This window comes from Zootoca vivipara, chromosome 1 (genome assembly GCF_963506605.1).
Source record: "Zootoca vivipara chromosome 1, rZooViv1.1, whole genome shotgun sequence".
NCBI classification, from domain to species: Eukaryota; Metazoa; Chordata; class Lepidosauria; order Squamata; family Lacertidae; genus Zootoca; species Zootoca vivipara.
Genome location: NC_083276.1, coordinates 31379335 through 31406942, shown reverse-complemented (window position 1 = coordinate 31406942; position 27608 = coordinate 31379335). Strand labels below are relative to the sequence as shown.

Genomic DNA, 27608 nt, shown 5'->3' with positions numbered 1-27608 from the left:
CACCGCAAAAGCGGAGCACGCTGGCAGTGGCTTGGGAGGAGGAAGAGCAGCATCGTTAAGGGCTGCCCCCTCCCTCCCCTTCGTGAAGGCAGCCCCCGTGCCTTCCCTGCTCCCTGACAAACTTCTCCCCCTCCCCCGCAGCTGCCCCCCCTAGAAGCAAAAAACAGCTGAGAGGCGCAGCGCTGCGGCTCCAGGCTCCTGCACGGGGAGCGCGAGCCTGGGGCCGCCTTGCTCCGCCTTCTAGGGGGGGCAAATGCCCCCTCCTGCCCCCTGTCTACGCCCATGCATCACCTCCTGGCAAATAGAAGGGGAAGAAATGGAGGCAGTGAGAGATTTTACTTTCTTGGGCTCCTTGATCACTGCAGATGGTGACAGCAGTCACGAAATTAAAAGACGCCTGCTTCTTGGGAGAAAAGCAATGACAAACCTAGACAGCATCTTAAAAAGCAGAGACATCACCTTGCCTACAAATGTCCGTATAGTTAAAGCTATGGTTTTCCCAGTAGTGATGTATGGAAGTGAGAGCTGGACCATAAAGAAGGCTGATCGCCGAAGAATTGATGCTTTTGAATTATGGTGCTGGAGGAGACTCTTGAGAGTCCCATGGACTGCAAGAAGATCAAACCTATCCATTCTTAAGGAAATGAGCCCTGAGTGCTCACTGGAAGGACAGATCGTGAAGCTGAGGCTCCAATACTTTGGCCATCTCATGAGAAGAGAAGAATCATTGGAAAAGACCCTGATGTTGGGAAAGATTGAGGGCACTAGGAGAATGGGATGACAGAGGACGAGATGGTTGGACAGTGTTCTCGAAGCTACGAACATGAGTTTGACCAAACTGCGGGAGGCAGTGAAAGACAGGAGTGCCTGGCGTGCTATGGTCCATGGGGTCACGAAGAGTCGGACACGACTAAACGACTAAACAACAACAATAATTATTATTATTATCATTATGGAATAGGATGTCCCTATTTTCATCAGAGATATGTTGGAGGGTATGATATTTTGAGTTTCTTGTGTTAGATGACAATCTAACATTCACTTCATCAGTAAAACAGGAATAGCAAGCAGTTATTAATTTACATTCTTTTCCTCCAGGAAAGAAGAACATGACCCAATTTCAATACTCGTTTCTGATATGGAAAATCATATTGAGATTATTTTAGTTTTTTCTATTTCATGTATAAAATACTCCCCATTAAATGCACACCCACGTGGTGACAGCAAATATTGTATACCATTCAAAGCAAGTGACTTATGGATTCTCATACCATTTAGTTTAACACTTTCAAAGATACGAACTGTGTTATGTATTGATGGGTTGGAATATGTTTAATGAAATGGAAAATGCATCATTTTCATCAGAGGGCCAGTTAAGGCTCAGTGGGAGCTACAGGGACACATTTTGATAGTAGAACTGTTGGCATCGTAAAGGTCCTATGTAGGTTGCTCCAGATGGTTATGTAAAAAAACACAAAAGGCAAAAAAAATTCAGAACACATTGATCTCTGCAGCGCAGAAAACCAGTAGTACAGTTAAAACAGGTCTGACCAGAGCAGAATACAGTGGTACTATTAATTCCCTTGATCTAGATGCTATACTCCTATTGATGCAGCCCAGAATTGCAGTGGCTTTTTTAGCTGCTGCATCACACTGTTGACTCAAGTTTGTGGTCTACCAAGACTCCTAGATCCTTTTCACATGTACTGCTCTCAAGCCAGCAAAGTCATTGCAGCAGTATATATATCTCCTTATGAGGATTACATGGTGCAATAATACTAATTTAGAACTGGCAGAATTCTAATCCTCCTCCCAAATAATTATCACTTTCTGCCTGGAAGACTACCTGCGATCCCCATCAAATCCACTCATATATATGTGTAGTAAACAAAAAAAGATGGCTATCTATATTTTATATTTTATTGGTTCAAATTAAACAATACTGAGCTTTTGAATAAAATGGATGTGTGTCCTCTGTGGTCCTCTAGGTGGTATCCTTTATATCATGCCAACGGTCAGAGATGAGGGCAGTTGTAGTCCAACATGTGGATGGCCAGTTTTTTGACATGTTCCTATGGTTACATTAAAAACAGAACAAAACAAAACAAAGCTGTTGCATTTCCTGTTTGTGGGCTCATTCACAAGCATAGGCTTGAGAGGCTCACCTTGCACCTTAATTACATATCTTTAGGTGCCAGGTACATTCCTCTTCTATGGCTAATCAAACAATCTATGGCTATTTAAACTATAGAAGGGGTTATTGTTTTGTTTGCTATTATGGCCTGGATAGCTCAGTTGGTTAGAGTGTGGTGCTGATAATGCTAAGGTTGCAATGAAATAGCTTCATATTCCTGCATTGCAGGGGACTGCACAAGATTCCATGTTTGTGTTAGGCATTTCTCTGTTTTTAAACTGTAAACTGCCTTGTGATTCTTGGAAGAAAGGCAGTATATAAATTTAATTAATTAATTAACTCATTGAACTCAATGGGACTTATGAATAGGCATGCATTTTATATCCTATAAGACTGCTTCATGTGCATTGAACATGGGTATACTGCACTTCAATTGTTCTGTCAATATTTAATAAGAGTTTTCCAATTATATAAGCAAAATTTCCAACTGTTTCCCTTTCTTCACTGCCATATAATTTGTAAGCTGTGACATGAAGGCATATTCAAAGCACTCATTTTCTCATTCCACTTTTAAAGGAGTGGATAGGGATTTTGCAATGTTTTGCATAACTTCAATCATACATAAAACGAGTTTTTAACAGTTTGAAGATCTCTTTTGTATCCATAGAAAAAGAATTACATGGTTCAAAGAATGCTCTATCATTTCTTTTACATGCTCCATTTCTGTTGTCCTTTTTAATTGCTACCTTGATCTTTTTCTAAAACTTCCTCGCAACAAGGCAGATCCACCAAAAAGGCATCCTTTTCACAACAAAAAACTATATCCCAACTTGTGATGAGCATAGTTCTCTCTTAATTTAACATATAAAGAGGAATTATTGTGATTTTGTTTTCACAATTCCAGATATAAACTCGCATATAGACCTTGTCTACAGCATATACGATGCCATGCCACAGTATAAATCTAAAAGAAATGATAAATAGGTAGGTAGGAAGGTGAGAGGTTGGCAGGAGCTGGGATCGAGCAACGGGAGACTTAACTGTCAGGGGTCCTTTACCTTTACCTTTAGGTAGATGAGAGAGGTTTCATCAGATTTGCGCTCATTTGGTTTGCTGGTACAATTTAATATATTAATCACGACACATCTGTCTTTTAACAGGGAAAGAACAAACATTTGCAGTAGATGTGCAATTACTGGCTTGCATTTTTCCCAGCGATCAAACTACGGTATTTTGTTACTGGAAAAAATATCAGCCAAATCTATCCATCACCAGAAGCACATCTGTTGCAATAACAAGTACTGCCCAGCAGAAGGTAGTCATTATAAGAAGTGTTTATTGGATAACGCCTGTGTTCTAAAACAACACTTGGAAGAACGACCCAATCTTCTAACTCCTTTGTGATCTTTTAAAATTATTTAAGTTTTATACCAGAGTGGGCAACTCCAACAGGACTGGCTTCCGTGTAGAAATATATCAGGTTGCACTGTACTTCTGTTTTATTTTATTTGGTCATCTTGAAAGGCCCCCAGACAGAAAACAATAAACCCAAGCTGGCATTGTCTGTAGTAAACACATAAGTCATCTATACTGATTTTGTGCTATAGAGAAAAAATACTCGTCTCTTGATACACAAGCTACAGCTGCTTAATTGGCACTTTGTCAACTGTTCTTTTGAGCTTTTCTGAGAAAGGAATAAATGCTGCCTGCAATCCTGTTAAAAACAGCCTGCTACTTCAGTGGTGCTTGGAACCTGCTCAGGGATACATTTTATTCCATGTTTCATGATCAGCACCATTGATTTAACCACTAAGATGGAACCCAGTAATACCCACTTACCTGGAAGTTGCCATGGGTGTTATTTCTGGGTAGGTATGTAGAAGATCATGCTGTTAAGACTTACAAACAACAACAACAAAATCAATTTATGGGGCAGAACCAGTAGCAGACAGCATGGTGGAGCAGATACTTAGCTTACCTCCTGGCAGGTGAGTCACTGCTGCTTAACAGGTGGCGCAGTGCAAACACAGCAGCAGGAGCATCGGATTGGCTCAGCTGCTGTGTTTGCACTTCACCAACCTTTCTGCTCCCCCTTCTGGTAAGTAGCAGTGACTCACCTGACAGGTCAGGTAAGCAACTCCACCTTACCATGCCAACCACTACTGGGCAGAACTAAACATTATAAGAAATTTTAGGTTGCCACTGAAAATAGCAGCCCCATGCCTAATTGCCTTGTTCCACATTTGTACAACGTTTCTCATGCCCTAACCCTAGTACAATGCATTTCCCTGTTACTATTCAACAGTATTGTCTGCTCCTGGCAGGGGCATGCACTGTGTAATGATGTCAGGACCTCTGGGCATGTTGTACTAGCTATCATGGACAGGAAGGGAAGCGCTTGACGTGGAACTACCGTGTTTGCCCATAATTCTGAGTGCCGTGCTTAGGATTTTAGCCTGAAACTTCCAACCTAAAGTTCCATCAAAATCAGTAGGACTTATTTTCATTCCATGTAATAGTTACAGTTGATGGCTTCGTGCTAAAAACAGCTACCATATTCCACAAACGTATGATCCAAGGAACCACAGTGCCTATGCTTCTATAGCATGGACTGCATTGGTGCACTTTTCACACACTCTTCACAACATAACATAAGGCTGTACTATCACACCTCATTGAATTACAGGCATTACATTGTATTGCAATGGATCACCCAAATCTAATGAGTTCATGCATTATTGGGAGTTCTGAGGTGTATACACAGAGCTTTCACGGACGTTTTCCTGTTCCCTCCAAAGCAATATGGATAACTTGGTACCCCCTTGAGCATAGAGAGCTATGCACATCAAGGTATTTGTAGCAGAGCCAACAGACTGAATGCAGCTCTAGTAGCACATGACTACATGTGGTTAGTGGCCCCAGACCAGCATGACCATCCCACATCTACATTGCTTGCATCTATCAAGTTCAGCAGAAGGTGGATGAACACTGCAGTGTACATTCACATCATAAGCAGCATATGCAGATCTCATTCGCTGGGTGGATTTGAATATATCCTGGATAGTGGTTTTAGGAGATGAAGCTGTTTTTAGATGAAAAGAAATTGCACCAAATGATAGGGAAATGCCCAATTAATCAGTTTTTAAAATCTTCATTAGACTGTAGTACTTTGCGGGTGGGTGTTTAAAAATGGTCCTTTGAAGTCTTTTAATTTTGCCCCTGGCCACCTTTCAATTTCACTGTAATCCCATGGCACATTTAATCAAGCCCTCTATAGTTTAAAATATTATTAAACGTCTCTTTTTGAGGATTTGAATTTTACTCCCGATTATGTGGTGAAGATCAATCATCAAATATTCATCATATATTCATAATCATAGCTTACATTCCCCCTCTGCTTCAAGATGTACATAATCATTTTGAAGTGTCTTAGAAGGAATTAATGGTCTAGAAATAAGATTTAAAGAGTGACAAGAGGATACACTGTCCTACTGTACTAGATGGAATGGGCAATCCCTGCCTTTGCAATGTTAATGGGTTTTCTGTGCTTTTAACCGATGAACATTAGGCGCCTTAGAACCACTCAATGCTATAACATATACTACAAACATTACATACATATTTGTTGCAGAAATATGGTTTGTGTTGGAAATTAATGGCCTCTTCAAATGATCTGGGGCAGGTGTGTGTGTGTGTGTATAACATTTACGTTTTTTGAATACTGACTTAAAATATTCCTTAGCTGAAATGCACACATACAGGCAGGACTGTCCCTATTCAAGTACAGTGGTACCTCAACTTACGAAGGCGATCCGTTCCACGGCGCTCTTCGTAAGTCGAAACCTTCAGATGTCAAAGTGTCCATTTTGTGCATGCGCAGAACGTGCACGGGGCGAAAATACTTCCGGGTTTGCCGACTTCGTAAGTCGAAACCTTCGGAAGTCGAGGTACCACTGTAATGCTAAAAGAGAGAAATGCAAGGGATGCAGCAGTAGAGTGGGAAAGAATAGAGAAAACTTCAAAAAGAAATCCTCTACCCCTTTCCTTTATTGAAGATAAATGTTGCTTAAAGTTTTCACTGAGTCACATGATAAGAGTGCTGGAGCCACTGCCACATCTGTAGCCCCATTGCTGATGCCAGCTGGGGTGGAAGGTGGAGGGGCCAGAAAAAGCATGGAGCTGGCATAGTGACTGGGCCTGGATCACACCCAATTCTAATCAAATAATGGCAGTAGGACTGACTCAGAATCCAGAATGTATATTTCAGGGCTTTCCTCAGGCTACTGGCATGCATTTGTGTGTACCAATTAATTTTCATTTTTAAAATCTTCACTTTATGCATGCATACATTTTCTAACACTGCCTATAAAACAGAATATTCCAAGGTGGCTTACACCAAATCTGTCAATAAAACAATCAGCCATATAAAAAAAGGAACAAACAAACAAAATTAAAAGTATCAAATAAGGGCAGCCTCAGATCAATTTTGGAACCAATTATTTGAGAAAATAAAAAGGTATTTGCATGGTTCTGAAAAGGCTACAGCATGAGTGCCAGGTGACACCCCCCCAATGGTCTGTGCCACCTGGATACCACCACCAAGAAGACACTCTCCCCAGTCAAAACCTACCACACCTCAGTTGGCCAATGACTTCCAAAGGCAACCTCAATGAATTGGAAGGTGGGCAAATGAGGTGGGCCCTCAGTGAAATATTGACAGATTTCCACCCCACAATGTTCTTCAGAGCAACGAGTCAGTATAAGCTAGACATGCCTTGCAGGTTTTTGGAATTCCCACTTAAGGAAACTGGAACAGATAATGCTTTTGTGCGACAAAATCTAGCATGCATTGGCCAACACTTCTCCTATGAGTCCCCATACAGCCAATCCATGAGTCAGTCAAGATACAATACTAAGATTTCAGGTTTTCTTCTAAGTCTCACAAATAGATCTCCACACACATGCCGAATTGTACTGGCACCCCAGGTGACTAGTAGGGACGGAGGGCGACACCAGATTGAAAATAATGTTGGAAAGCTATTTAAGTCATAAAAATCTTTTATAGGGATGGGGAAACTGTGGCTAGCTAGGTGTTGCTGGACTATAACTCCCATTATCCCTTTGCCCATTGGCTGGGGTGATGGGAGCTGGGGAGCAGCAAATGGGAGTCCCAAAGGGACCTCACCTTTACCATGACACTATTCGCTGCCATCCTGCACACCTGGGAGAAAATTCTACTGAAGTCAATGTGACTTACTCCCAAGTAAGTTTGCATAGGATTGCACTGTTCTGCAAGCAGCTTGGCAAATCTTAATGAGACTTGTCTCTTGCAGCACTCTGGAGTTACTTAGCACTTTAGCTGAGAAAGAATGGCCAACGGATAAAGATGATAGGAGTTGCCTTTGGAGGGCCACAGGCTCCCCATTCCTGTCCTAATAAATGCACGTCCATTGCCTCCTTCAAATACAGCCTCAGTCCCCTCGTGGCTGTTCCTGCTCCGCCACAGGTTTGGGTTCATCCTGAGAAGCATCGGCAGACTCTGCCTTGCTCGGCCCCAGGGAATGATCCGAATCCGTGCGTGTGGCCGAGGCCTCGGGGTCGCCATCTGCGGTCGTGGCCGTCGTAGCCGGAGCTCCGTCCTTCTTGGTCTGAGACCCCTTGGAGCAGCAAAACCTGAAGCAGGCCTGGAAGATCTGCAGCGCGGCCATGACTAGGATCACCAGCGTCACCACAGCCACCGTGATCAGGATGAAGAGGTAGTTGGAAGACACGGCTCCGGGGGCGCTGCTGCTGTTGCCCACCTCGGAGGGCAAGGTCGCCGCCAGGGAGTCGTTCCAGCCAGGCAGGCCGTCCGAAGAGCCGTTCGGGGACGGAGACAGTGCAGGCGACGGCGGCGTTTCAGTTCCCGCCGGCGGCACGCAGGCCTTTTCGTCGGCCGCTAAGCCAGCGCCCCAGGCGCACAGGCACAGGAAAGCGCCCCGGGCGCCGAAGCAGTCGGCGAGCTCGACGCACGCTCCCTCGCTCAGGCTCCAGTAGCCGCTGGGGCAGGAGCAGAGTCCACGCTCGGTGCCTTCCCAGCGGTAGCCGTCGGGCGAGAGGCGGCAGGTGAAGCGCGCCTCCCGCCCGGGGCACCTCAGGGTGAGCACCGTGCCAGGTGGGCCAAACTCCACGGCGGCGCTTTGGAGACGGAAAGGGAGCGCGTAGTTCAGGTGGTTGCCCGCGCTCGGCGCGGGACACGCGCCCGCGTAGCTGTACTTGCACACGTATCCTGCGTTCGCCTTGGCGCAGGCATGCTCCGCGAGGCCCCACGACTCGGCGGCGCGAGGCTCGCCCCAAGTCACCTGCAGGCCGGCGCACTTCTGCGTGGTGCACGACTTGCTGGGCTCCTTCACCCACGAGAGGCTCCCCTCCGCCGCGCTCTCGTTCCTCGCCTCCGCAACAAGTCCTCCGGCAGCGGCCCAGGAGAAACCCCGCAGCGGCAGCTCCTCCATGGTGCACTGCTGAGCCTTCCTCACCAGGCCCAGCCAAAACAAGGAGGTGCCGGACCCGCCGCGGGCGACCCCTCTCAGCAGAGACACTATGGCCTGCACTTCCACCCGGCCGCTCGCCGTGCTCAGGTGCCCGCCGTGCGCCGCGCAGGCGTCCTGGGCGCGGGGGAAGCTCAGGCTGCCCACGTGGACGCTGTAGCAGGACCCCGAAGGGTGGCACCGGGCGTGGTCGCTCTGGGGGCGCACGGCGGCAGTGGGACCCCCTGGCACGGAGAGAGGTTGCAGGAGAACGAGAGAGGCAAGCACCAGGCCCCTCATCTTGCCTCTCCTCTCCACAGTGGCATTCGCAAGCACCAGCCAAGTCTGGATGGCGGGGATGTGGCGTCGAGGCGACTCCTTTTCTTCGCAGCTCACATCACAACAATATCTCCGCTCCTGCAGACCTTCCCTTTCAGTGGCCGAAAGGAAATGTGTCAGGGGTTAGGCTTGACCTTAACATCCTTGATTTGTTGAAGTGCCCGCGCCAAAAGTTCCCTTGCAGAATTGGAAACATCTGATAAATAAAACCCAGACGGTAGGGAAACTTTTCTTTGCTTGCACTTTATAGGGAGAAACGCTCGCAAAAACTAGGCGCAAGAAGGCAGACGAGTTCTTTGGGCTGAATTGTTCACCTCCGTGTTAGTAAACACAGGCCGGATGTTTAATACAGTAAATTATTTGAACTCTGTGCCTTTTATTGACTTGAAAGCTTAGCACCGATTGCAGCTGATCTTAAAACTATCAGAAAAATAATTGCTTGATGAAATGCAGTGGAGGGCAATGGCATTAAGGGCCTAGTTAACCCCCTCCCATGCAAGCACACACACACCCCAACCTCCCAGTGTGCAGCTGCATGCTAGGAATCATTGGGGAAGGAACTCAAAATAAAACTGTATAATATAATAATTTCATAATTCCATTATACAACTCTGCCAGGTGATTGCATTTGGAATACTGCACTGTGTAGAGTTCTCATATCAAAAAGGATATTGCAGAGTTGGAAAAGGTTAAGAAAAGGGCAACCAAAAAAGGAACAAGGCAGACGAAGTGACTCTTCTATGAAGAAAAGCTGCAGTGTTTGGGACTTAGTTTAGAAAATGGTAAGAATTGAAATGCTAGAAGCTTATAAGATGGCAAGTCCCCATAGTGGAGGCAGTAATATTTCTGAATACCAGTTGCTAGAAGCCACAGGAGCAGAGAGTGCTCTTGTGCTCAGGTCCTCACAGGCATCTCTGGCTGGCCACTCCGAGAACAAGATGCCAGAGTAGATGAGCCATTGGCCTGAAACTCTTCTTATGTTCTTATGCAGGAAATCCGAGACCATGTGGGTAAACTGGTAAAAAGCACTGGTAAGTAGTTAAAGAATCAGATGAAGAGAGTAGAAATAAATGGACAATTCTCACAATGGAGGCATAGAAGAAGTGGAGGTTCCCCAAGGATCTGTACTGGGACTGGTGTTTTTTTTATAAATGTTTTTAAATTATTAGGAGTTAGGGCTGAACAGCAAGGTGGCCAAGCTTTTGATGAAATCCAACTATTCAAGGTGGTTTGCGAAAATGGGATTGTGAGTAGCTCCAGAGGAACAGGTATTAAAATTTCAAATTTGGTTCAGTATAAGCAAGTGTAAAGTGATGTGCATGGTGGAATCCTACATTCACATACACAGATGAGGTCTGAGGTGGTGGGTACCTGATCAGGAAAGAGATTGTGTTGGAGAGCTTGATAAAAACAATGTACACACTAACCTCTTCATAGCATGAAAATACAGTTTTTTTCTCAACCCTGTATCATTCATGCTTATCCTCAGCATGCTGCTGTCAATTTAGATTGCGTCCAGATCCTGCCATCCACAAGGGCTGGCGTAGTTACTTGATATGTGTTTGAAAACACTTGTATGGATTAGGTTATCAATGCCTTTTCTTCCCTGAACATGCTCCAGGTGAATGAAGACGGAAGTCGTGTATGTGATCTTGGTATACACCAGGCACCCCCAAACTGCGGCCCTCCAGATGTTTTAGCCTACAACTCCCATGATCCCTAGCTAAAGGACCAGTGGTCAGGGAAGATGGGAATTGTAGTCCAAAACATCTGGAGGGCTGACGTTTGGGGGTGCCTGGTATACACCAACCCACAATGCCATTCATTGGACAAGTGTGGCTACCCCATTGCCAAGACCACCTACATCTGTTTTCAAATGGACACACTTTGCCTGTGAGGTAAAGCAAAACCAATCTGCAGCGAGCAGATGGAAGGAGAAGGTGGGAAGCAGCACCACTCTTCCAATTTCCTCCTTCTGTGTACTTTACAGGTGAGAAAAAGGTAACAACCCTCACCCCTTCCTTCGTTACCAAGGAACAGTGGAGAGGGGGTGTCATGTTGACCCCTCCAACTTAATCATATCCTGACATTTCCATTTTTAAACGAAAATCCAGAAATGCTCCATAATAAAGGCAATAGTAAAAAGTATCTCATCAACTATGGACTCTGTGGACAATGCAATCATTTATTTTAATGATTAATTAAAAGTAAATGACGACTAGGGAGTTAATTCCCAATGATTTATGAACCTATTTCCCCTGTTTGGCATTTGTCCAGAACAGGGGGTGGGGACCTGTTTGCAGTGGTTGTATTTGTCTCTTACAGTTCTTCTCCCCCTTAACTCCTACAGCTATGCTGCTTAGCCAGGATTTCTCCATCTCTCATTGCTCAGCTCAAGCCAAAAATAAAGCAGTATCATCACAGGCTCTGAGTAAGTTAATGTCACCATAATTCATCATCACGACTACTTTGAAATTAGTTGGGAAAATTCATCATGACTTCTTTGAAATTTGTGGCAAATTTTCCATTGATCGTAGTAGAGCCAGGATTTCATTAAGTGGCTGAAATCTCTCTTCCCCCTCTCCAGGAAAAAATAAAGAAATAAAGAAGAATGAGCCAAGCCAAAGTAAGGGTCTGAGAACAGGGACTAACATCTTCCAAATGTTGGCTTTGTTATACAAGCCAGTGATGTGCAATAAGATCAGTGCAAGGGGGTATTGTTAAGTTTATTTATGTATTGATTTTTTTATATCTGTATTCTGCCTTTCCTCCAAGGAGCTCAAAGTGGCATACATGCTTCTCTTCCTCTCCATTTTATCATCACAACAACCCTGCAAGGTAGTTTAGACTGAAAGATGTGCCTGGTGCACATCCTATTCTAATAATCTGCTACTTGAAGCAAACAGTTGTGCTTTCAATCTCACGCTTACCAAACTGGTCCTGATGTTTCCCATTCAATATTCCAGATTCACAAGAGAACTTTTTAAAAAGTGTGTTGCTCTAAGCCAGGCAAGGATTCGGAGTTGCTCCCCCCCCCAAGTGTTGGCCCTTCCTTTCCTCCTGTTTGTCTTTTCTGCTTCCTGTACCTGTAAGGGCAGTTTTTATTTTTAATGCTCCTTTTTTGGTTTAAATCTGAGCAAGAGACTAAAACATAATCATTCGATACAGCACTCTCAAATGGAGGGACACCACATATAGTAAACACAAACACTGCTGGAAAAGAACCTTTTTTTAGGAGGGGGGTCTGGAAAGGGGAGTAGCTAAAGTGGAGGGTTGAGCCACCCAAGGTTAAAAAAAAACAACCCAAAGCAAAACATCCACTACCCAAAGTGCACCAGGCTGAGGTCAGTTTTTAAAATTACTTCTCTGATTGGGAAACCCAACTTCAGAGGGGGAATGTGTGAGTTCACAGTTATTTGCTGCAGATGTCATGTGGGTGATGCTAAACTAATGAGAACACGAGCAATTTCTGATTCACATTATACTGTACTCTGGTGTGGGCAAGCCCTTATTTTAGTTTTTTTCTTACTCTTTTCTTAGAGGCTGAATCTCTTCCTGCTGTACTAAAACGCAGTAGCAGTCATTTGTTGGTTTAGTCGTTTAGTCATAGCAGTCATAAAATCCTGTAAAAAGAAACAGACACAGTAATCAGCAGAATGCCTGGGTATTTCAGAGAGCCTTAAAAAACAATGCAATGATCGGTGCTCCCTTTTAGCGGCTCCTATGTTCAGTAGATTATTCATACACACACACACACACACACACACACACAGAGAGAGAGAGAGAGAGAGAGAGAGAGAGAGAGAGAGAGAGAGAGAGAGAGACCCTGTAGTAAGTCACTCTAAACTTTGCCATCTGTTATTTGTGGATAGTGTGTTATGCTACCATTGCTTCATTGGCTGAGACTATAGCATTGCAGAGAAAACCTAGGTTTTCATAGCATCTGTGCAAGCTACAATTCATACATGGTATCCATGAGACAACTTTACTCCTTTGGGGAATGGTGGCAGCATGGAGTATTTGTGCTTTCAAATGGCAGCCCATATGAGAGTAAATCAAAACTCTCTGGAGAATTCAAGCCATTTGCAACAAGGCAGAGTTTCCTAGGGAAACCTGCTAGAATAGCAGGAAGCCTTAAGCCTTGCCATAAATAGCAGACTTCAATCCCTGGCATTGTGCCTAGGCTGACCCTTCAATGTCTATGAAGTTTATACTACACTGCTGGTTTTAACTGTAGTGTTGTTTTGAATTATGTAATTTCATTCTTATCTTGAGCTACCCTGGGAACCCATTGGGGAGGAAGGGTGGGTTATGAATTTGAAATAATGGCTCAATAACTGAGCATCTTAGTGGCGAAGGCAGGAGGGGTTTGCTAAAAGAGCTATTGAGAACAAGAGGAAGGGAAAATTAGACTTCAGCAGTCTTTGTTGAATTCAAAGACAAGGGATCCAGTACTGAAGTCTCAATGGTGTAAGCTTGACAAAATCAGAATGAAATGGTTTTGCACTACAGTCTCTTCTGTGTTAACTTCTTAACCCAAACCTCATGCCACTTTCCCATGGAAGTATCTCTGATCCCCATTTGCAAGGTACACACAGCTCCTTTACTCAGTTCCTCTGCCTGTTCCAGAAGGGCGGGCATTTACTTTATCATTAGCCCCAAATCTCTGCTAAGACTGACAAGGTCAAGGGAAAGCCTTGCCAATATCACCAGTGCCTCATTCATTTAGTCTTTTTAATTAAAGTAATACTATGCGCTCTGCTACCTCCTGTATGTGTGTAGCTTTTCAAAGGAAACCATGCAGTTGAAATTGATTGCATTTTCCCTTGACACTGTCCATTTCATTGCAGGGCAGAGCCTTTGCTGATAAAAATGACAAACCTTTCCTACAGTCAGAGGCTAGCAGGGAGTTTAAAATGTGGCAGTGCAGTGGTCAAGCATGTAGTGTAAAAAAAAAAAAAAGAGGCCACATGCTGTCAGTCCTGTGTCCAAATCTAGTTACTGAACAATATGGGCCCGCATCTCAGTAAGCAAGGAGAGGGGTGTATTTTCTGCATTAACTGAGGTGATCACTTTTAAAGCACTGAAGTAGGGGTGAGATTCCTGATTGATTTTGAAATCCATAATTTTTTAGGGTCATTGCAATAATTGGTATCAGGGCCAGGCAACCCATGAGGCAAAGTGAGGTGATTGCCTAAGGTGGCAGGATCCACCGGGGCAGCAGATCCCAATGTCAATCTTTCTTACCCCCTTGTTCCTGATGTAGATCTTCCCTTGCTACTTCCTCCCTAGCAGGGAGGCGAGGTGCCATTTTGGGGTCTGCCTCAGGTGGCAAAATGTCTTGGGCTGGCCCTGCACCGTATCATAGGTTCTTTGTTAATTAATTAGTTTTGCCTTTATCTTGCTAGAGAAGTACATGCCTGCTCTTCTGGAACGTAACATGTTACAAAATCAGTATCTGCTCGGTTATCCTCAAGTTTGTATCAAAAGTTGGATAAATGTGCAGGTAGCGAAAAAATAAGGATGATATAATCTGAATTCTGTTTGTAGCTTGTCAGGGCACACTCCTAACACAGAGTGAAGGGCATGTTAGGCCATTAAAATCTATCGGCAGCAGTAAATTTAAGTCTCTGTTGAATTTTGTCTGAAGTCTTAAAAGGTGCTACATACTTGGTCGTAGTTTGTATGCAGTCTGATCTAATCCATATATATATATGAATGACAATAGATTTCAACTGGGTTTAATGGAGCACACCTCCAAACAAGAGTGCATATGATTGCAACTTTAAGACCTTTGTAAGTACCTGCATAATGCAATCCATTGCAATGTTACCCATGTAGGCAAGGCAGTTTTGCAACCAACATCATTCAACATCATATCTGCCAATTGTAAATATCTTCCAGGCTTCCTTTGAGACATATGTAGATTGCTGTACCACATTTTTCCTAAATTATTGCACTACCAAAATCTTGTAAGAAGAAACAAGTCAGACACGGTAACTAGAAATATAATTTCGAACTGTACATTTCTTATTACTCTAGGTAAGCAGTCTCAGGCAGAGTTCACGATTCCCATTTTCTTTTATGATGATTAATAAAAACACAGCTCATTGAAAGCACTGATGAAAGAATTATATTCAGAAAGCTTGTTAACATCTATGTATCTGTCGGAGCAGGCTGGGAAGAGGATGCAAAAACATTGTGCTGTTCTTGAACTTAGCGCAGGGAGGGGGGACAGCAAGACAAGGATCTGGTGTTCCCATTATGCTGAAGACTTCACACTTGAAAAATATTTTGCACTATTTCTTCCCCTAAACAGCACAGGTTCAGCCAACACATCTTCAGTTATTATACAATTTTCTTTTTAAGTCTGCGTCTATTCTGATAATTGCTTGACTCTTTACAGGGGCTATTAGTTTTTATAACACATCAAAATATTTTTAATTAGTGATTGACTAAGTAGATATTTGTTTTTATCATCTGCCTAGTGACTGTCAACTGATTCAGCTGTCTTGCATTAAATTAATGAAATTAATGAGTCAAGCAGGCCTCACATAAGGCTTAATCTTGTCATGTGCCAAGCGCTTCCTGGCTTCTAAGAAGGGCACCAGTGCTTCACAAGAGCGCTGGTCTTCATGTATCATAGAAACAACCCTGAAAAAGAGACTGAGAATAAAGAAATCCCTATTTCTTTTAAAGTCTGCTTCAGGAATTACCCTTTTTGCCCTAAGAAATGCTTGTACATGCACACACTAAAGCATCATCATCAAGTACTCTCGGGATCAGAATGTTCCAAAAGAATGTTCGGAAAAACGTCAAAATTGAAGGGAGGGGTGTAAACAGGTTTCCCAAAGGAACGAGTTTCAAAAATTAGGTGGCATCGTTGTGTTTTTTCCCTCACTTCACATGGTGGTGAGACATGGGCCAGACCATCCCCAGATCTTAACACATGAGCAGAATTCTAGTTGAGCAGGTGGCTCTTTTTAAATATCCTGGATACAAACGATCCCTAACACTTGGCAAAGAGAAGCAGCAGCCGCTAGCAGCTGATTTTAGGTATTGTGGAAGGGCAGCGAAATGTCAGTTACAGTATTGCATTTATTGTTGTTACAGTGGTACCTCGGTTTATGAACACAATTGGTTCCGGAAGTCTGTTCATAAACTGAAGCGTTCATAAACTGAAGCGAACTTTCCCATTGAAAGTAATGGAAAGTGAATTAATCCGTTCCAGACGGTCCGCGGAGTAAGCGTTCATAAACTGAAGCAAACTTTCCCATTGAAAGTAATGGAAAGTGGATTAATCCGTTCCAGACGGGTCCGCGGAGTACTTAAACTGAAGCGTTCATAAACTGAAGCATGGGTGTAATTGGTTCCGGAAGTCTGTTCATAAACTGAAGCGTTCATAAACTGAAGCAAACTTTCCCATTGAAAGTAATGGAAAATGAATTAATCCGTTCCAGATGGGTCCGCAGCGTTCATAAACCGAAAATTCATAAACCGAGGTGTTCATAAACCGAGGTTCCACTGTATATTTTTGCCTCCAGGAAGAGAGAGGCTCTTGTGGGGTTTTCTATCTGAAGTGCCATAATAACTTCACCAGCTTTTGCTACTAGACACCTTGACTTCAGGGTGAGGCTGGGTTCCATTTTCCACTTCAGCCAGCAAAATGACTTCTTTTTCCCTGGCTTTAAAGGTGACTACGATAGGGAGAGGGTATCAGCTAAAATGGCTTCTATTCTCTTTTTCCTCGTTCATTTCCCCATTCATGGAAGGGCAACTTAGAATCCAATTCAATATTGTTATGCACAGAGAGAGCTGTAAATCCAATAGAACCCACAAGTGGAATGCAAAAAAAAAAAAAAAAAAAAAACGCCAAAAGAAATTAATTTATTCCCAATAAAATTTGCATTCAGAGAAGTTGAGACTATTCTTCCCCTGCTCAGTTCATTTCAGGTTTAACTGTGACAAAAGTAGGAAATGCTACAGGTCACTCTGTCTTCTCTGAGTGCTGTGAAAATTCTTACTTGGATCTCCATGAAATATTGATTTCACGTCATGACTAAGCTTCAATTAATCCTCCACCCTTTCAGAAATGCACTCCTACATCTTGACTTGAGAAAAAAATGACTAATGGCTGGCTGGCTATATAGGATTTAAATAGTGACGGTCTTCCTTAAATGAGCTTTCATTCCATGATTCAAATTTTGACTGTTCTACTTGGAATAATTGTGCAAGCAATTTACACATCATTATGCTCTTGTAACTTATTCTGCTATTTCCCACATTGCTTTCCAGCGTGAGCATAAACTATCCTGATTGACTGCATTGGCTCAAGTTACTTGGCACTGCAAAGTGCTGGCGGGGGGGGGGGCTTGGAAGCCTTTAATTAAGAAAGAGTAAATTAATAATGCAAACTACTGTGGTAGAATTCATGCTTGTTAAATCTTAAGTATATTGGATTGGATACAGTCCCTTCTGCAAATAGCAGGGTTCCTTCTGTCTGTGGAAGGAACCAAAATCAAGTGGAGATTAACATTGGACAAACAGCAGGAGAGGCACTTTTCACTGATTGCCCCTTCCCACTGCCCTCCGCAGTACTGTACTACTTCCAGCACCATTCTAGAGAGTTCCATAGACCTCTTGATCAGCTTTTAAGAAGACTCTGGTGGGAAGAATTGGCAAAAAATCACCCCCAACAATCTACTATTGTTCCAGCATCAGGAGTGCCAACTTGAGTAAAATATTGACAGGTAAGCCCTGCGCCACATAATTGATTGCATGGCATGGTGCACACACCCCATTTGAATGGCAATGCCCATCCAATTTGGGGGTTCAAGTCCCCTCAAATATTTTATTGGGGCTGAAGGAACCTCAGCCCAGAGAAGTTGGCTGCTATGCCCAGCAAGAACATCCTGTGAGTGGTGTCTGCTTGGTAGTGGCGCCCCCCTGTGGAACACCCTCCCATCAGATGTCAAACTGATAAACAGCTATAGTGGTACCTCGACTTACGAAGGCGATCCGTTCCGCGGCACTCTTCGTAAGTCGAAACCTTCGGATGTCAAAGCATCCATTTTGCACATGTGCGAAGCGTGATTTTGCGCTTTGCGCATGCGCAGACAGCGCACGCCGCTTCTGCGCAGGCGCAGAACACACACACGCACACGGTGAAAATACTTCCGGATTTGCCAACTTCATAAGTCGAAACCTTCGTTGGTCGAGGCATTTGAAAGTCAAGGTACCACTGTATATGACTTTTCTTAGAAGACTTCTGAAGCCAGTCCTGTATAGGGAAGTTTGAAATGTTTGATATTTCATTGTGTTTTTATATATTGCTGGAAGCCTCCCAGAGTGTCTGGGGCAACCCAGTCAGATGGGCGGCATGTTGTTGTTGTCATCGTCAGTGTCAATGGAGTCCTGCTCACAGGAACTCTAGAGCCAGCCCATTGTTTTCTGTCTGAAAGTGCAGCATAGATGCATTTAAAAGAGCATTTGTGCTACGTGTGAGGTGGTTCTGGGTCTTATTCCCATTCAGACCGATATTGCATTGTCATCACCAACCCACACAACCATTCTGTCACTGCATGCATTCAGATACTCAAGGCTCTAAGCCAGGCATCCCCAAACTTTGGCCCTCCAGATGTTTTGGACTACAATTCCCATCATCCCTGACCACTGGTCCTGTTAGCTAGGGATCATGGGAGTTGTAGGCCAAAACATCTGGAGGGCCGCAGTTTGGGGGTGCCTGCTCTAAGCCTTTCATGACACTGCACAGACTTTTCTCTTGATACAGCAAAGCCTTTATCATGGAGTAGGAACTCTCCCAAACTACAGTGCACCCTCATTCACTCCAATGATGGGAGAGTGAAAACCCTTGCACACAAAGGGGTGCAGTCAGGAAAGTGCCCCACCTATTTAAGTGCATAGGGAAGCTCCTGTGCGGGAACTTTGTGAACACGGTGGAATGCAAATGGAGCTATGCGCTGAGGGTTCTGCTGACTTCTACATTTACTGAAATCTTTGCAGAAGCACAAGGCTGCACGTTCTCCAGAATTGTCCAGGATGACTATTGCTGCATGTTGATTCTGAAAGGTAGAAAAGGCAAAGAAAAATGTAAACATCAGGACCTGAGCACAGATTGGATTAGATTCACTCTTTTAACTGTGTCTTAGATGGAGACCGGTTTGGGGGAGAAATCTGATTTTGTCTGCATATAAAGGCAAGCCTGCTTTATTCACACTTTCCAAAACAGAATGTGAACTGAAACACGGTCATCTGTTGAAATTTGTAGGTTTTGCGATGCCAAGTAAGCCAAATAGCATGTACAGAAATGCACATATGCGTGCAAAGTATGTGAAAAGAACATTAAAAAACATATTATGGAGAATTGCTTTCCAAAAATATATGTCTCAGGCAAGAGTGCATACAGAAATGTGTATATTAAGATAAAGTTGCAATAAATGCCTATGAATTTTCTTGAGGACATGTTTAAAAACAGTCATAAGCTTGTGGAAATGTGGATAACTGGATTTAAGACTGGGAAAATGAGAAACTGAAATTCACAGATTTGCTACCCCTGCTGGGAAAGTTCCCATCCCTTGCTTGAGGAAGCTGGTTGTTGCTGGAGTCTTTCATCCTTGTTAGCTGAGCTGTGTACTCAATAGGAAACAAGCTCCCACGCTACACCTCATGTAAGATAGTGTCCGCATTTTCCCCTACACCGAGATTACTGTATCTTTCTCTAGGGAAGAATGTAGTGCATGCAACTGTCTTGAGTTAACTTTCCCAACAAAGGTTTATCTTTTACCACTGTATTCCTTGCAGTTCCTTTCACTTTCTGTATCTTCTTGTTTTATACTTATTCCTTCCATTCTTTTCTCAGAACATTCCCAGACAAGTGAATTGTTGCGTAGAATAACCAGGTAGTTCCTGGGGAAAGTACCACAAAGGCTCTTCACAGTTGCTCCCCTTCCCATGTGTTCAGTCATCACATGAAGGGGGAAATCAGGACTGTATCTGCAGACCCCACCTCATACAGCACTCCCAGTCACATCTAATGCCTTGCATCTAAGGCTAGGTTCCCCCTTTCAGACATTGCATGGGTGTTAGGAACTGAAGGAAGTGACATCATGGGCTGGGCCTGCATGATTGACCCTCTACACCAGCCTTCCCCAAACTCAACTCTCCTCAAATGCGTTGTCATGGTTTACATCAAGTGTTAATCGACTTAAATAATTTGCAAGGTAAATTTACTTGTAGATGACCCTCTTTGAGCTCTCTTGAGTAATGTCTGATCCCATCCCCTCCCACAATCTTCCTTGCTGTTTTAGCGGCCCCTAAATGTATGCATTTACTTATAAATGACTTTCATGACAGTTTTAATGGTAATGATAATGTTATTACCCACAGGGATGATTCAGCAACTGTGATCACATAAACACACAGAGAATATTTTATTGCTCATCTCCATGGGAAAGTGACCTGCATCTTTAAAAAAACCTCAACAACACATTATGCTGTTAAGATGTAATTTAGAAAAAGATTGACCTGGTGCATCTGCATTCTAATGAAGTCAAACTTTTTTATTTGGAAAATGAGTTCTGTTCATTTTCACAATCTTCACTGGGTGCAACCCAACAGAGAAGCAATCCGCAAGGGTGGTTGCCACTGGTAATTTACTCCCATGTTTCTTTGCCGTATCATTGAGAACTTGGTGGCCTGCCAGGTCACTTTCATCGCACCCCCACACCCCACCATTACCTTCCACAGTTCCCAAGCACAGGGACTGATTTCTCCTCCCTCATTGGAACTACAGCTGCATACCACTTTGCAAACTGTTGCCCCAGGACTGACCAAGCAAGGGACATCACATAGATAAAGTAGATAGGGAAAAGTTCTCCCTCTCTCATAACACTAGAACTCATGGACGTCCAGTGAAGCTGAATGCTGGAAGAATTAGGCCAGATGAAAGGTAGTCCTTCACACACCTTAGCCTATAGTGGAATTTTCTCCCACAAGCGACAGTGATTGCCAGAAACCTAGAAGGTTTGAATAGAAGATTAGACAAACTCATGGAGGATATCAGTGGCTACTAACCCTGATGGGTTTGCTTCAGAGGTAGTATGCTTCTGAGTACCAGTTGCTAGAAACCACAGAAGGTGAGAGGGCGGTTGTCCAGCTTGCAGGCTTCCCACGGGAGTCTGATTGGCCATTGTGAGAATCGGATGCTGGACACGATGGGCCACTGTCAGGCTGCTGCCAGCAACTGGTTGCCCAGAAATGTACAAAGACAAGGGAATGTTTCTTACCGTCCACTTTTTATTCAGTATTTACAGTAGGAGGCTATAGAACCCAGCCTCTTGGATAATGGCATTCTCGTGGGTGAATCTCCACCACCACACCATCTCTCCCATCCCACTTCCTCATTCGCCATTCTCATAGTCTCTCGTATGGGTGCTGCTCTGTGACCTCTGTCTTTGAGCTTTTTGCTCTCCTACTTTCAAGGCTCGCCGGGTTCTGGGAGGGGGGGTCTGGAATGCTTTCTAAAGACACTGTGTCCATCAGCTATTCCCCCCCCCCCCGGTGCTTCCTCCTCCTCCTCCTGCTGCTGCTCCTCTCCCATTATTTCCCAACTTTTCCCCTCATTTGCCTCTGAGCTGTGACCTCCCTCAAACCCCTTTTGTAAATCTAAACTGTCTTCCTCTTCCTCCTCCCTGGAAGGGTCAAGCTGGGGAGGTGGTCTCCACCATTCCTACCCAGTCCCTGACAGCCACAGGCTATTCTTATATTCTTATGATCCTCTGGCCCCATGCCAGCAACTGCTATACAAGCAAGAAAACCAGCAAGGGAAGATCAGTCTGGCCCCAAAGTGCCACTTACCACTTCTTCTGGCCTTGAAGAACTGATGTCCCTCCTCTGCCCTCGCCCTCCATTCACATTTTCTTGTGTATCTGGTTTTTGTAGTGTGTATGCCTAATGGCAGAACCCTTGTCTCTCTCTTTGATGTGAGCTTCTTTGGAAGATGGTAATTACCTGAAGAGGGAGGGAGGGGACTACAGTAAATAGATAAATAATATCAGGTGCACAACAGAAGGAGAATGCATCCCTCTTTCAGTGATGGAAAGTCAGAGGTGTCAGCCTTATTATCGCTGCAGCAACCAGAAACTTGCTCTTACCCCGTGAAAATCCTCCTCATAGTCATCAGTATTTAGCTACTTTGATAGGGGTGGTCAGCTGCATTAAACTGCGTACATTTTCTCATTACTTTCCCCACTTTTTCCCACCCTTTGCAATGTAATTCCACCTCTGCAGTCCCATGAGCTTACTGTACCTGAACTAAATCAAATTCTGCCACCATCTAGCCAGGAGGATGTCACAGTCATTTGACTGATCTCAGCATAAGCAATGTCTCTTGTGAGCCACTCTCCATCTTCTTGTTCATTTTTCTTTCTTTGCCTTTTAGTGTCTCCTTGCTAACATGGCTTTCCTCGCTCGCTTCCTGTTGTCAGTGGTGCAGCGAAACATCTTTACAACTTCATTTGAAAGCTTATGCCAACAGCATGCTGCAGGAAGAAGTCTATCCTAGCAATTTACTCTCTGTGTGTGTGTGTGCCCAGCCTTGATTCACTATGTTGACATTCTAGTTTCTGCCAAGGAATTATTTATTTCTGAAAGGCATGAGCCCACCCACATTAAGGTCCAGCAGTTTCTCCATCTTCTTTTCTGAATATTTTTTCAACTGCAATATCGTTTTTGAGGTGAGACATAGCATGCAGCAGTGTGTCTTTACCCCCTGACTTTGTCAAACCAAAAACAGAAAATGTCTGCTGGGGGGGGGGGGAGTTGAACATATCCGCAACCTTTCATTTACTCATACTCACAGCCTGCAAAGGCTGCTTTCCATTTTGGGGCCAGGAGAAAGATTTGCATAGCTGTTTGTGACTTCCAGTATGGGAGAATGTATTCCTTACACTTTGTGAACTATAATATGCAGAGAATGCAACATATTGGGTGGAGGAGAAATGGAGAATCATTACCCGCTTGTATAGGTAATGAGGAGCCTTGTTGTTATTGATCCCATTGTACTGGCAGGGATAAGAACTCATTCTCATTTTGAACAAGTGGATTAGGACTGCACTATTTAACAAGAGCAAACTGTGAAGATTAATTATTTTAATATACAAAAGCACAATGAACACGTTTATTTCCAAGTTAGATAATTCTGTATGAATGATTTTTGTTCCCTACACACTTGTTTATTGCAAAGTGCTTGAAAATGTCCATTATGTACCAGCCATTACAAATAGCAGGTGTGGTGGGGGGAATTCAGACTGAGATCACAGCAAGCTCCCCCTCCCCCCACATCATTTTTCCATTTTGATTCAGAGAACCTTTTGCTAGATGTTTCTTTAAAAAAATGAAACAGCACCACAACTTCTCATGAGAAAACTAAGTGACAATCCTTACATCCAGTTTGGCACTATGAGAATGAAATCAAGAGGGGGATTCTTATGTGACTCTCTTGTGGCAGTTGCATATTAGCATTAGCAATCGCCTCCACAAAATAAAAACCACTGCAAGCCAACCTTGTTATTTAAAAATGTATTTTTTTATTTAAAATTTTTTTTTACCTATTTTCAATAGAAAATTGGCCATAAGAGGGAGGGGGTTGAACCACTGCTGTGGCAAGTATGCTAGTTACTTTTAAGATAATGTTGATCAGAGCCATACAGAATTAGAAACCACTGTCAAGTCCAGTGGAGGCTTCCAGAGCGCTGTTTAGCCATGTTATATTGGACCAGTTTTGATTTTTGTGGACTGAGGATTTGGATAATCTGCTTAAAGTGGCATGTCCTACTCACGTGTGTTCTCAACTCTTGCCCATCTTGGTTTACAAAAGCTAATTGGTGATGAATGTATGCCTCGTTGCAGGGAGGGAGGCAGTGTCAGGTCTCAAGGAGCAGATGGTTTGGCCTTTGCTGAAGAGACTTGCTCATCTCAACACAGAAGTGCTTGACAACTATCACCCAGTCACTAATATCCCCTTTCAGGGCAAGGTCTGTCCCAGGGAAACTGGTGGTAAGTATTGTTAAATACCAGGCAGAGGGAACCAGGCAGAGGGCTTTTTCGGTAGTGGCGCCTGCCCTGTAGAATGCCCTCCCAGTAGATGTCAAGACAATAAGCAACTATTTTACTTTTAAAAGACAACTGAAGGTGGCCCTGTTTAGGGAAGTTTTTAATGTTTGATGCTGTATTGTTTTTAATATTTGGTTGGAAGCCGCCCAGAGTGGCTGGGGAAAGCCAGCCAGATGGGCGGGGTATAAATAAGTTGTTGTTGTTGTTGTTGTTGTTGTTGTTGTTGTTGTTGTTGTTGTTGTTGTTGTTGTTATATAAGCTAGCCAAGCTTATAGAAGAACAAGCCTTACTGGAGCAAAACCAGCATGGCTTCTGCAAAGGCAAGTCCTGTTTTACAAACCTATTTGAGATTGTCAACAAGCATATAGAGAGAGGTGATCGGATTGACATAGCATATGTGGACTTTCAAAAAGCTTTCAGAGTACCGCACCAAATACTCCAGAGGTCCTTCTGTAGCTCAGGAATTGGTTAAGTAGCAGAAAGCAGAGAATAGGGATAAATGACCAGTTCTCTGCATGGAGAGATGTAGAAAGTGGAGCCACCCAATGATCAGTATTGGGACCTGTGATTTTTAACTTGTTCATAGACGATCTAGAGTTTGGAGTGAGCAGTAAGGTGACCAGACTTGACGATGGTGCTAAATTCTTCGGGATGGTTAAAACAAAAAGAGATTGTGATCTAGAAGCATTTCTCCAAACTGAGGATGACTGAATAAGTGATAAAATGGCAAAAAAATAATCAGGAAATGTGCTCAAGCAGTCTGAACTTTTGGTGGCTAACTAGGAATAAGACACTATCATGCTGGAGTTGTAGTGCATAGTGTGAAGAAGACGTCAACACAGTGTGTGGCAGCTGTCAAAGAGGCCAATTTCCTACTAAGGATTATTAGGAAAGCATTAAAACTGCTGATATCATGATAAACTTATACAAAACTATGATGGGACAGAATTTGGAATATTGTGTACAGTTCTGGTCGCCTCAAACTAGGAGTTAGGAGGTGAGCCACTTCATTCTGCTGCTCTTGAACGTACAGAATATGATTAGAGGCAGCCCCTCACAGGATACATTACAGTAGTCCAGCAATATAATAGGCTCAAAACAAATCACTAAATCAGATTCTAACAATCCTGATTGTAGCACTTTTTGCAACTGTTTCTATTCCTCTCTGATCCTTTATCCCTCACAGTTCACAAAGAGCATCGGCCATTTCCATTCTATTCTTTTCCGCTTTTAATTTCGCCTTGAATCTCTTCACCAGAAGCGGACAACTCATCATTGCTAATGGGATTTAAATGGCTTTGCAGCCAAGTATAACAGGCTCTGATGAGTGAACTCTCCTCTGCTTCTTCTGTTTAGCCTACATCAGTGGAGCTAATTGGGGAACAGTAAAAAGTCAAACAATAGCAATTTGAATATCATACACAGACAACTCCCCACCACCATCCAAACCCTGCATATTACTTCAAGAACACTAAAAAAGACTCCTACAGTGAGATGATTAAGAAAATGCCATTCTGCATTTAATTAGGTTAAACTGCTGGGCTTAAAGCTTTCTACAGTACATCTATTCGATAAATTACTTATGCAGAAGAAAATAATCATGCAGGTTCCAGCCATGCCAGTTCCTTCCACCTTCTTTCTAATTAATTATAAGTTGCTGTTACTGAGGACAGTGTGCCATGCCAAGCCAGTGGACTCTTACACTGCTTGGAACACTTCCCAGATGGCAATATGGATAAGTCTACATACTACATACTACATACTATGGTGCTGGAGGAAACTCTTGAGAGTCCCATGGACTGCAAGAAGATCAAACCTATCCATTCTTAAGGAAATCAGCCCTGAGTGCTCACTGGAAGGACAGATCATGAAGCTGAGGCTCCAATACTTTGGCCACCTCATGAGAAGAGAAGAATCCTTGGAAAAGACCCTGGCGCTGGGAAAGATTGAGGGCACAAGGAGAAGGGGACGACAGAGGACGAGATGGTTGGACAGTGTTCTCGAAGCTACGAACATGAGTTTGACCAAACTGCGGGAGGCAGTGAAAGACAGGAGTGCCTGGCGTGCTATGGTCCATGGGGTCACGAAGAGTCGGACACGACTAAACGACTAAACAACAACAACAACATACTAGTAGTTGTGAATGCCACCTTGCAGGGGCCCTTGGAGAAGGGCCCCGATGGATGAACTCAGATACATAACGGATTAAGAGGAAAGAGTCTTCAGATGCCACAGTTCCAAACTGTGAAGGATTGTCAACACCAGCCCTTTGAATTTTATCCAGAAATGGACTATAAATGTGCAGCAGCAAGAACGTGTTGTTGCCTGCAGCCACACGAGCAAATTATGACTCATATTAAAAATGCTCTTGTTTATTCACAGGCAACATGAGCAAAGGAGAGCTGGGCTTACGTCATTCTGCCATTGTGCATGGCAGCAGCTTGATTGCCGTATTGGATTCTTCTAACCAGGCACAAGTTTGAAGGTGTGATACCATGTGGGCCCCCTTCTAGTACTACTGGCAAAATCTTCACATTGGGCTTCAAAGAAAAATAACTCTATAGGGACTCCTTTGGGCGGATTTTTTTATCTTTAGACAGAAATCCCTGCTGGAACAATTTCCATACAGATAAGTTTTAAAATAAAACGGCAATAGATTCTCTTTATTGATTGATACCTCTGCACACAGTGCATTTCTCTGCACAATTGGTATTGCTCCACACAAGCGAGACTCATTTCAGGAAGGATATTCATGTGCCTTGAAAGGTTAACAAATATACCAAAGAAAGGAGCAGAGTTTCATGAAATTTTCTCAGTCTTTTAATAATATCTGATCAGAAATGCTTTCATTCATTTATCCCTTAGTTGGCTCTTTATATTGGGCAAGCTTTGGAGCTTCCCAAAGCCTGGTGAATTTTCTGATCATTAAAAAAAACAAACCCAGCTATAGTTCAGCACATTATAAAATTTTATGACCTAATCAAATGTTTATTCTTTGGGAAAGTGGAATTGCATTTGGATGTTAAAAGTGTAGATGGAATTGTATTGCACTTCTGGGAAGAAATGGGCAAGGACCAAGGATATTTAGTTAACAATGCCCTAAAGTGTATTTGTGTATGTGTGTACATAATACTGTATATATATTCTGTCTGTGTTATTGCTTTCTAGATAAATGTGATCTATAAAAACGAATCTAATGAGAAAATGTCACAAATTGCAATGCCTCTCATTGACTTCTTTGACTTGAGGTTTATTGCAGATATACTAATAATGATATTTTCTATAGCTGGTCACTCTGGAAATTGGATTATATTATTCTGTTGTCACTCGTGATTTCAATGGCCACAACTTTTGTGGGATCCCATGTATGTGCTTTGTAATAATAAAGTTTCTTCTCCTGTTCTTTTCCAGCAGTACTCCAGTTAGAACCACCACTTCTTTGTTATAACAGCTTGGAGCTAGTCCCCAAACTATAGGGTTATAATAAGAACATTTAA

At 43.3% G+C, this 27608-nt stretch overlaps 2 protein-coding genes across 2 annotated transcripts in view; both read right to left on the bottom strand.

Moving 5' to 3' along the window:
* Nucleotides 1-27608, bottom strand: part of SEC23A (SEC23 homolog A, COPII coat complex component) — a 563646-nt gene that overhangs the window by 360673 nt on the left and 175365 nt on the right. The window lies entirely within an intron of this gene.
* Nucleotides 349-9071, bottom strand: CLEC14A (C-type lectin domain containing 14A). The gene has a single exon (XM_035108968.2). The coding sequence runs from the start codon at nucleotides 8938-8940 to the stop codon at nucleotides 7606-7608; it is 1335 nt and encodes a 444-aa protein (XP_034964859.2). The 5' UTR covers nucleotides 8941-9071; the 3' UTR covers nucleotides 349-7605.

What these genes read in the sequence shown, in the direction of transcription:
- CLEC14A (XM_035108968.2), bottom strand. Translation starts at nt 8,940, where the DNA reads ATGAGGGGCCTGGTGCTTGCCTCTCTCGTTCTCCTGCAACCTCTCTCC.